The 12,055-nt window shown below is 36.5% G+C and overlaps 1 protein-coding gene across 2 annotated transcripts in view; it reads right to left on the reverse strand.

The window, feature by feature from the left end:
- Positions 1–4,052: 4,052 nt before the first annotated feature.
- The window catches only part of WDR70 (WD repeat domain 70), a 144,301-nt gene continuing 136,298 nt past the window's right edge, over positions 4,053–12,055 (reverse strand). For both annotated transcript variants that reach the window (XM_088054208.1, XM_005527972.3), the window contains exon 18: positions 4,053–4,523. In XM_088054208.1, coding sequence (XP_087910334.1) covers positions 4,439–4,523 — 85 coding nt within the window. In that variant the 3' untranslated portion in view covers positions 4,053–4,438. The remainder of the gene's footprint in view (positions 4,524–12,055) is intronic.

The following is a 12,055-nucleotide window of genomic DNA, read 5'->3' on the forward strand; positions in this document are numbered from 1 at the left end:
ATTCACTGATCTGTAAAAAAATTATAGATTTTGCATAGTAGAATTGAGTAGAGTTTCACTGAATCTAGATCTGGGTGTTCTTAAGGTGAATTTGTCACTTTAGTATTCTTTTAAACTTCCCTGTTGACAAGTTAGACTATCAGTTTGAGCAGACTAATGATGTTTTATTTGCTGTGTTAGTTCACTAAACTAGTTGTATTAGAGTCAACCATCAAGTCCTTGCAAAGAAAACAATTCTTAAACATCAAGAACATAAGCCAAAACATTCAAAATCAGTATCCATTCAAAGTTCTGTTAAAAGAAACCTCTTGTGCTGTGTTTGTTCTCTTTCCTGCAAGGGCCCAGCAGGAGATTACAAACACTGCTTTTTTAGTTTAAAACAAAAAGGGGGAATTGTGGATGCTGACTGTGAAATAGAGAGCACGGTGCCTGTGGAAATTGCAGGCCACACAGCTTTCTCAGTCTTGCCTGAGAAAGTGGCCTGGGAAATCATGGGGAGGAATTAAAACAATCCTCAGAGACAGAAAACAGCCTTGCAGGTGCTGTTTGTCTGTTCCTTGTTTTCTTGCAAGAGAAGGTTGAGGGGTGGTGTACCCCACTGACCAATGATGGTAATGTGTTAGTTTGCTAACCAATAAGAGTTTCTTTTCTGTACTTTTCACGTATCGGTCTATAAAAAAGATCTAAAGCAATAAACCGAGAGAAATTCTCCTGATCAACTCCTGAAAGAGTCTGTGTTGTTCTTCTCGCCATTCCTAATAGAGCAACACACTGGATCACATATTTTCACACTTTTATAAATTTGGTCCATTTGCATGTTTGGGTCAATTGTCCAGTTACAGCTTCAGGTTCTGAAGTCCCATCCTCCCAGACTGCTCTCCTCAATCCACCGTTGTTTATCCTTTTTGGGGTCTGAAGCTGCAACAGTGTCCTTGGTTCTCGGCCTTAGAAGGGTTGTTTTGTCTAACTAAAAACTGAGAGGAGAACTTGCTAATTCTTTATATGAAGTTCAGGGTTATATACACTAATGCAGTACAGAATCCGGAAAATACGAAAGCTGAAACTGAAGGCATAAATACCTCTGTAAGGAAGCAAACAAAATAATCCCACCTTATTTCAGTAATGCAGAAACAAACTCCCCTCTGGACTCTGGCCACTTTAACACTAAATACAGACACATAGAGGACCAAGATTATAGTTTGACAATTGCTAAAAGCTTTGAGAAGCTTAAAAGAAAATTAGATTTAAAAAAAATTAATATAACAGAGTTCTCATGTTCCAGTTTGCATCTAGAGTTCCATCTGTCATGTAAAATATTTATTTGTGTTGATATTTTTAATGTTAAGATATTTCCCAAGACAACTCAAAGGCCTGAGTCATGAGTTTACTATCCCAAGTATGGTCAAGCAGACTGTTCACATCTTCTTTCTGATTAGATTAACTCTTATCATTGAGCTGTTTAAGATTTAAAATTGTTTTTAAAAATGCATCAAGATGTACCTTGTTGGTGAACATCCCTGGAAATTGAGCTTAAGGATTTTAAAAGGCTACACCAAATGAATCAAACCAAGAGTTAAATTATAAATGAAACTTCAGTTAGTTTTAAATACTTTTAATACATAGCTGCAGAGGCACTGTTTTAAATTCTAGGCTGTTAAGACAGTCATTCAAGACAATTACTGCATCTACCAATGATGAACACTTAGAGAAATTCCAACAGAATTCTTGCAGTGTTCACTTACAGAACTAGTTCTTTTTAGAATTAGGAAACAAGATCTAGCTGATATGAATAACAACATAAAAGGAAAAGTTCCTCTCATTCTCAGAGAACAGCTGCAGCTTTTTGCCGCATCTGCCTTTCCCTGCAGCTCTGCTCCCAAAGACACACTGCCTCAGTGAACAACTAACAAAGGAAAAGATAAAATGCTAATATTCAGCCTAAAATGAAGAACATATTGATCCTTTAAAACTATTAAATGAGATTTTAGAGGAATTTATTTGAAAATGCTTTGTTTTTTAGGGCTATAGTTGGATGAAACGTAAGACCAAAAATAGCCTTAAATTAAGCAATGCCATCTTATGTTTTTTGTGGGGAGGAGGATTGCATAGGGAGGTCTTTTACAGGTTTTGTTAACAGCTCCTCTCCATCTGGAATTTCTTTTTCTCCTCCACTTACTTTCCACCCATCTCTTCAATCTCTCATTCTACATATTACAGTTGCAATTTAAAATTAAACACTCATTTGCTATTATACACAAGAACATATTAAAATAATTTTACAGGGGTAAAAGATAAGTTGTGGAGTAATGTCCTGGGGTGACTTTATGATACTGGTATCCCCAATCGTCTGGTTTATGTTATATATTAAGTTCTGCACCTTTAAGACTGGCTTTGAGAGCAAGAGAGGGGGAAGAAGAAGCGCGCAGTTTGTGTTAAAGAAAAACATCACTCCCCCACATCTCGCTCCTGGACTGTGGTGTCTGCAGCACAGACACACAGTGGGACAGAGCTTCTCTCTGGCTTTTAGTTAGTTTTAGCTAGCTGAGGCAGAAGAGTTCCCTGGACCTTTGTTTTGTTTTTTTCCCAATTTTCTTGGATCTGTGCAAGCCTGCTCTGGACTGAACACCCAGCCAAACCCCGGGAGCTCACGCCTGTGGCCCACCAGGGCCTGGGCCTCGGCACTTTCCAGCGCCAGAGGGACTGATAAGAACCTGAGCGAGCTGAGCTACACCACATGAAAAGGACTTTTTCTTCCTAGATTTGCCATCCCATCGAACAGCAAGAGGTTTTATTATTTAATATTACTCAATTTCTGTTAAATAAACAGCTTTTTCCACTTCTCTCCAAAGATTTTTTTTTTTTTCCTTTTCCCGGACCAGTTGGTGGAGAGGGGCATTTCCCTGGGGAAATCCCCATTTAGAGTTTTCCTTCCTAATTTGCCCTAAACTAGGACAAGTACATACTTAAGTTCTACTCTTATCAAAGGACTACAGTAGTGAAAGCAGTGGAAACATTCTGTAGTGGGTATTTTATGCCAATGCTTCTCATTATACCTTTTGAAGTCAGACTTAGTTTTCACTGAAGTATAAAAATAATAATTGGAAAATAATGAAAAGCTTGGAAAAGGAAATAATATAGTGAAATAGTGATGCAGAAAAATGCTTAATAAAAAGTCTAAGCTCTGCTGACTATCAGGACCACAGTCTTGAGGTTAGGAAGGTGATTAAGGGCTTTGCTAAATATAGTCTTAAAATATGCCTCCAGGATCTATTCATAAATAAGAAAGCTTGATTGCTTATCATGTCTATTACTCTCTACTTGTAGTGGAAATGCAGACTGCTTGTCATATTGTGTATTATTATAATCACAATACTTAGCATACTGTGTATTATTATAATCACAACATAAATGCTTAAAACTAACCTAGGTTCTTTACTTTTCTCTAAAGGACGTTCATTTGTTTTAAATCTGTCTTTCCCTTTATGACACTCAGAAAGGCAACTTTGTGTTAAAAAGGAGAATTTTCCATATTTAGACAAACTTTATAAAGAATAGTATCAGCCTTCAGAGAGTATGATATACTTCAGAGAGCAGGATATACATAATTCAGGCACACAATGAAGTCAATACACACAAAGACCTGGTATTAAACACACAGATCTACTGTATCCTAAAACTTATCAATAAAAACAAATAGGGATAAGAAACCTGAAAAAAATTTTGCATCAACTTGGCAATAAGCACATTATTTTTACTACGCTAAATTATGTAACTGACCATTGCAATTTAACTTTTTTTTTTTTTAAATGAAAGCCGTACACAATGCTACTGTAGTTACTATACATGCTGAAAAGGAACATCATGCAAGGAAGTACAGACACTAGAAAATAAATTTTCTATAACTCACACAGAGTGTGAACTGAGTTATAACTCATGTGAAGACACAAATGAACTAAACTTGAATATTATACAACAACTAATCTAAACTTTGTTGCACTTGTAAAGCAGTAATCTGTTAGCTCTTAACTGGAAAAAACAAAAAGGAGACTGAGCAATTGTACTATTTTATTTGTATACTTAATTGTATACTTAAATTCATTGAACACTGTCATGACATTTGTAAAGCTGGCAGTAATAAAAAAAAAAACATTTGGCAATATAATGAATTCACTATTTAAAAAGAAATATTTTTCACTTAACTCACAAATCTAGGTAACTGACATACAGGAGTTATTTGCATAATATAAGTAATTCTTTTTTACAAAACTCAGATGTAGGATTAAGCCAGTGTAATTCAAAAATCCCTTTTTATACTGCAGCAGGTTTTATAAAGTAAAGTAATATTTGCTTCTAATTTTGACCCACTATTCCAAATAAAGAAATAAATGTTTCATTTTGTTTCAAATGCTCTAAAATGATTCTTTAGACCAATTATTTTTCAGATTTTACGTTTTTTCCACTCTGGCTTGTCTGTTTCATCATCTTCTGGTTCCACTTCTGCAAAAACTGTTTTTGGCTGTGTTCTAGAAAACATTAAAAAGATTAAAATAGTGGTCAGACTACAATACTTAATCAGAAACTGTATTAGACATGCATTAGACAGAAACAAAACAGATACATATAGACACTTTCAAAAATAGAGCATACTAGACTTGCCCATTACTTATTTTTCACAGTAACTTATCAACTAGCCTTCTCAGAACTGAATAAACCTGCAGCTCACAGACAAACAAGCTCAACAAGCACACATATTTTGCAAGTATTATTTCCTCATTAGCTTACAATCAGTATCTGTGTATTCCATGAATAAAATTAAGGTAATAGTGAGGAACAAATACATTTAATTCCAGGCTAGAAAAGCAGAGCCACAGGCCTCCTCAATCCATGACTTTTTAAAAAGAAACTTCCATCTGATACACTGTAGAACAATAACAACCAATAAGTGAAAACAGAACAGCTAAGCCAGGTTTCTGGCTAAACCCATGTGTGAAAAAACAGCTTCTCCCCAGAGCCTTAATCTAACACTACTGTAACATAAAAATGTAATGATCTTCATATGAGAAGACAGTGTATCTGACAGTCAAGCTTGATGGTATCAATTCCTCCACTCTTTGTGTGAAATTTAAATACAACTTAAATGTCACAAAAGTAATTTTTGATTACTTTCTAAATGAACACAGTATCAAGTAGCAATTCAATGAACTGTTTGGACATTCATTTCTCTTGTTTTGCACCTTAGGAACTGCATGGTCCCCTTTCCTGACTTGATTCTCAGCACAATCACTGCAGTGCTGGAACTATCAGATTTCTGATGCTGGTTGTGCTCAACTTCTCAACATGACAAAGTATAAAATGCAGCCAAGGTAGCCATTATCTCATTACTACATTAACAAATGTTTTTATATCAGTCTAAGGATGTGACCCGTTCTTAGTACAACAACTGTTATTTGCAAAATGCATAAACCTTAACAAAACTGTGCCTGCCTTATACAGAACAATAGGCTGACTACAGAGAGCAGGATATACATAATTCAGGCCATTAGCAAGCCATTAGCTCTGAATCTTTAGCAGTATTCTCCATTTGTTAAATACATGACACAAATAGGTTCAAAATCACCAAAACTAGTCAAAGACAACTCCCCTCACAAGTAGGATTTTTCTACTGCCCTGCCTGCTCCTCCATCCTCCAAGCTTGCCATGGAGGAAAGGTCATGATGATAATTCCAGGGGTGGCCCTACTGCAGAACTCCGACTGGCACATGGTGGTGGTCTGTGTGCAAACCCAGATGAGGACCTATACTGTGGAAGTTACATGAGTCCTTCTGCTGTCCATGGAAAGCGTAACTGACATTAAAGAATATTTTCCAATTTAAAAATTTCATTATAAAATACTTATATAAACTCTACTTAACCCACTGCTGAAGAAAGAAGTAAAAAAACACCCAGAAGAAAAAAAATCAATATTCAATCCAAAACAGACACCAGGGACAAAGGCTTTATTGGCTGAAATACTGGATTTTGCTAGCTGCTGAAAAGGAAGAATGTATGGAATCTTCTCTTTTTTTCTGACATACTGACAAAGGTTTATTTAGCCCATTTTAGCAATGTACCCTCCTTTTACCACAACAGATGAAAAGTATCTAAATGTCCTCTAGGACTACCTCAGTATTAAGAATTTCATTAGTAAAGCACAGCTCATCAAGTGGAAGCCTAGAATTTCTGACCACAAACCTGTAGCTGTCATAATTCAGACAAACATTTCCAACTTAGAGGAATGAATAAATTTCTGAAACAAACAGCAAAACCTATGTTTTTTTCAGGATAGGAGTGGCATAGAAAAAAGGCACAGACTTCAGAAAAGGCTAAGTGTGCTACTGAGTACAGAAAAGCTGAGGTAGGGAAAGAAGAAATAAAAAAGAAAAAAAAAGAAGAGAGCTACTATACCATAATCTAGCATTATTCAACTAAAGCAAAAACATGCAGAGGAAGTCAAGTCTGCTTGCTACCTCACTTTTTAAAATTACCATGAAATAGCTATAGCCTTAGGTGAAATGCAAACTGTTCCACCTCCACAAGTCACACAGCTGTAACTGGGGCACCTAGGGTGATTCATATGCCTGACCATTTAAAAACAATGTTTTTGTTATTGCTTTATCAGCAATGATCATTTAATCTAATTTAAACACAATTTTTTTCCACTTAGTAACTGCACTGGAGACTGCTAGTGTATTAGGAGTTTGCTGGATGATTAATATTTATACAAAAATTATCAAAACAAGTTTTCTACTAACAAGTATTCTTATTTCTGAGGGCTGTGTTCTTTTCCCCCATCAAACTTCTCAGTTTTAGTTATCCTTGACTCTGGGGGTTGATTTCAGTTTGTTAGGGATCTGTTTAGCAGATCCCATTGCAGAATAATATGGAGGGCAAAGAGGCCCAAGGAAAACTGGTTGATCTTTGCGGAAATCTCCACAAAACAGATTACATTTCATCTGAGAAAGAGCAGCCTGGCAGTAGCCTGGCATGGATGCATATGGATCTGACAGTGATAAACCACAAATTCCAAAAAGGAAGAACACAAAGGAGGCAAGGACACCCTCAGCTAAGAGGAACAGAGATGTTACATCAACACGGAGGAACAGAGTTAGGAAAGCCATAGCTCAGATGGAACTGAAACAGAAGTGTGAGGAGCAACAACAAAGAACTTCTACAGCTACACTGACAGCCAAAGGAATGTGAAGAAAAATGTGCTTTATTGAGCAGCTAAACCACTGATATAGGATATGGAAAAAGTCAAGATACTCTGTGCTTTTTTCAGCTCCGTTTTCCCTGAAAAGGTCTGTCCTCACGTCTGCAAGCATTCCTAGACTACAGCAGTCTTTGGTACAGACTGAGACATTTCCAACAGGAAGAGGAAGACAGAGTTAGTAGCTCATTGGACATGTAAAAGTCTGTATCAGATGGATGGATCCAGAGGTACTGAAGGAGCTGGCCCATGTCACTGCAAGGGCACTCTGTCATCACTGAGATAATATGGTGACTGGGAGAGGTTCTCAATGGCTAGAAAAAGTAAACATCATCATCATCTTTGTGAGGGGCAAAAGGAGGATTTGGGGAAATACCTGACTTCAGTTTGCAGGAAAGCTATGTAATGAATCCCAGTGGAAAACATTTCCAGATACATGAAGGTCATGAAGGCAGTAGAGAACAGCCAGCATGGACTTAGCAAGGGCATACTGTGCCCACCAGCCAGATTGCTAGAACAGGCTGCCCAGACAGGTGTGGGTATTTCCATTCCTTGAGGATATTTAACCTTGGTTGAGCAAAACCCTGAGCAACCCAAATCTAATTGGATCTGAGCAGTGAACACACTTTTAAGCAGGAGATTGTACTAGATGACTTCAGGCATTCCCTTCCTACCTAAATTGTTCTATGATCCTGTGTTTCCACATGACTGTCAGCTGAAACCAGTATCTCATACACTGAAAAATGCATTCCTGTTGTGGGTTATGGTAACAGGCTACAAACAAAAATGGGAAAACAAACTAGCATGATTTATTTATACTATGTGCTTCTCTTCAGTCGTTATCAAGATATTCAGATATGCAGACCTCTAGAAAATTTCCAGGGGCCACAAAGACTGCTTGAGAGTAACCATAATCCCTCTGCTTATGGGTTGTTTTCCTTAATTGCTTTTCAGCAATCCAATAAAAGTAGCTCATTGACATATGAGGATCATAGACTAGCAGATAAATAATACTGCTACAGCAAAACCAGCTGGAGATGACAACTGCATATCACAACATGTGACTCATGTCAAAGTAACTTTTGAAATTTGTGTTTATATTGCACTGAAACAAAGAAAAAAGATTTTCAAGCATGCTTGGAAACCAGAATAATGTCATAACGGTCACTTCCAGACTGTTCCATGAAAAACATGTTCCAGAAAAGTTAAGGTTTTCAGCATCAGGCACCTTTTTTGTTCTTTACCCCACCAACCAGCCTGACTCTTTTCTAAATCACAGAGACTTCCCTCTCAAAATTACCAATTTACAAAAAAATATTTAGGATAAATATAACAATGCATGCCAACAAGGCTGCTGTTACAAGACATTCTGCTCAGTACTGATTCTTCAACTAATGATACTTGTACCATTACAAGTAACTAACACTTCACAGACTGGCATTGCCCTCGAGAATATTTCAGTGAACACAACACAGCTCCAGACTCTTGCTTCATGTAATTCTCTTTTGACAGTGACAAGCAGCAATGAAAAAGACTGCAAAATAGGGGTAACATCAATGACATTAAAGGTATTTTCCTCTAGTTTACCTTGTTGGGGAGGGAAATTTCACCCGCACTTTCTCTCTGGTACAGAAGAAAGCTGCATCTGGACCTGATTAGGCACTCAGCTACAATGCTTAGTAATTCCTGCTGATCCTTCAGAGGACATCTGAAGTCATTATAGTATATCTGTACAGCTGTGTTAAAACAAACAGCTCACAAAGAATGTAATTTTCAAACATTTACAACTGATGCCTCAAGTTCCTTTCCTGTAGTTCTTTACTTGAAATCTTCAATCTGTCCTTCCTTTCCTTTCACTCCACTGGAATGGCTCTTGCCAAGGACTCTAACAACCTTCTTCCTGAGAAATCTCAAGATCTTTTCCTTATCCTCATCCATTATGACTTTTCTGCTGTGTTGAATACATCTTACTTGACACTTTATTCGCACTGGGCTTCTGTGACATGTCATCTCCTTATTCAGCATGTATTTCTTATCATCCCCAGTATCCTTTTCAGCAGCATCTGTTTTTCACCCATTCTTTCGTCTCTTACGTACTTCCCCCTCCTTTCTGGCTCAAATGTCAGGGGGAACAGAAAGGTCAAGCTAATGATAAGCTTAAAAATTTTTTCAAGTGATAAGTAATGCAAATGAATATTCAGCTTCAAGAGTAAATTAGGCACTTCTAACTCTAAAAAAAGAGGTATCTTTTTAAACAGAATGCATACCAGCGAATAACTAACAGCAGAAGTCATGTGTTTCTTAGAAAATTTATTAAAGTGAAAATGATACAATCATAGAATGATTTTGGTTAAAAGGGACCTTAAAGATCATTCAGTTCCAACTCCACTGCCATAGGCAGGGACACCTTCCACTGGACCAGGCTGCTCAGAGCCCCATCCAGCCTGGCCTTAAACACCTCCAGGGATGGCGCATTCACAGTTTCTCTGGGCAACCTGTTCTGTACCTCACTATCCTCTGAGTAAAGAATTTCTTCATAACAGCTAATCTAGATCTCTCCTCTTTTAGTTTAAAACCATTTCCCCTTGTCCAGTTACTACCTACCCATGTAAAAAAGTCACTGTCCCTCACATACAATTAAAAAAGCATTAAATCTGTTAACTGATTGAGGATGGCATAGCCAGTATGGATCAGGAACAGACAAATCAATCCTGTCATCATATTCCAAGTTATGAAAACTGATTAACCAGAAAAGAGCATTTCTTAATTTTCTCAGTTGAAAATTATTTAGTAACTATCACTGGAGAAAATTAAGTAACTATAGTTTCCTTACATATTTTCTGAAGAAAGGGAGTGAAAACTTAATGTGCATAGACAGCAGGACCAAAAGCCTTGTCAAACAAAAGATATATCAAGTAGACAGTTTTATACCATGTTTAAGTAAAATTTTACTACAAGAGATGTGGAAAAACTAGTAGCAGAAGAATAAAGTAGTAAAAGAATAAATACTGTTTAAAAAAGTGAAACATACTGGATGTATGGTTTTTAGGTCTTAAGACAGTATATGATTTAAAAAATGTATCAGAATATCACCTTTCCTAACTATATGGTGTAACTTCTGCTATAGCTAAAGCAGCTGTCCAGTATACAAATCAGGACTACAAGATAATTTGGATGAATTACTTGCAGTTTGCATATTTTATTAAATATAAGTCTGTAAGTACATCTGTAAAATGCATTTTATACACAGCTTAAATAGCCATGCTCTATAAAGTCAGATGTAGGATGTAATTGCAATAGCATATTATATTATATATATATTACATTAAAAAAGCACAGCCTTATGTGGCTGTTCATATAGTCCTGAATTCCTGAAAACTAAGAACATGACACATAATAAAGTTTCTGCATTTCATTGTCTTAGATGTTATTAGTATTAGTGCTGTTATTCCGATTGTCATTACTACTGTTAAGTTACTGTTGTTATTATTAATAGTATTATTGTTTGGGAGTTTTTAAATTACTTTTGCATAGAATATATCTGAAATTGAAGCTTTTAAAGCAAGGATAATGGCAGCTTTACCAGGATGAGATTTATCAGCTGACAAAGCCATCAAGGCAGGGTGCTGCTGGCTGCAGTCCAGTTCCCCACATACATATCACCGTCTGGTGTGTAAGTTAATAGCAGTCTGGACTTGCATCCTGCCCACTTCTCAGCCAGCTCTCCTCTTCCCCTGCAGCCACATCTTTAACAAGGAACTGTAATGAGATCTGGCCACCTGACACAGTAAGCCTCCTCTAAAACAGCTTTGTTTTAAAAGTTTCATGTCTACTACACTGCAGGTGTTGGGGATGAAACTTAATACACAATCAATGAAGTTACTAAGCCAAAAATATGCTCATATGTCTATCTACCTGATGGAGTGTGTGATTGTATTTACTTTTGAGAATGTATTCCTCTAATAAAACCAGACACCTACACATTCAGAGTGTATTTCTTCTCTAGCAATCATAAACTCTCAAACAAATAACAATCAATATTTAGCATGTTCATTACAACAACTGCTACAGAATTAGGCTTTCAAATATCCCATTTTTTATACCAAAAGTAATACTATACAATGCACTGGTTTGATGTCTAAGACAAAATGTCTAAGACTTATTAATAATTACCTGGTCAAAGCCAGGCTGGGTCACTGACATTCTTGATCTGCTTTGGAACTCCTATTAAGTTATCTTTGTGAACATGTGGGTCAAGTCAGAAAACAAATGTCACCATCCAAAACAAGCTGTGGTTTATAGAATATTTCAAGTTTCTGGAAAGAGGTGGTGACTGGTTCACTACTGAGTTGAGCACTAATAAAGAAAGTAGCCAGAAAGTAACAAATGTACAGCCTTGGAGATAGAACACTATGCTGCAAAAGAGAAAAGCAATTCATTACTGGCACACTGTTCCATGAAGACTATTTCAACTCTTCAAAATGTTTTCCTTATGCACTTTGAAAACACTGTTTGACACTATTTTGTGGAAAAAAGCTCCATCAATGATAATAAAATGTGACAACTCTAGTGATTTTTAAAGTGTTAGTCTGAGTTCATTAGTATGAAATGCATTTATGTAGTACTTATTTTTATACTATTGTGAATGCATTTCATTGTTTGAGATGTATTTTTTTTAGGGAAAAAACTTCTTGGATAGAAAGCATCTAAGAAGAATAAATGCACAATTTTCATTTTAATATATACACACAAATACCACACTCACACATATAATTTAAATGGAATAAAGTACTATCTGTTGGATTACCA

The sequence above is a fragment of the Pseudopodoces humilis genome, chromosome 4, assembly GCF_049639895.1.
Source record: "Pseudopodoces humilis isolate 2021_Gansu_Grassland_sample_001 chromosome 4, ASM4963989v1, whole genome shotgun sequence".
Classification (NCBI taxonomy): Eukaryota; Metazoa; Chordata; class Aves; order Passeriformes; family Paridae; genus Pseudopodoces; species Pseudopodoces humilis.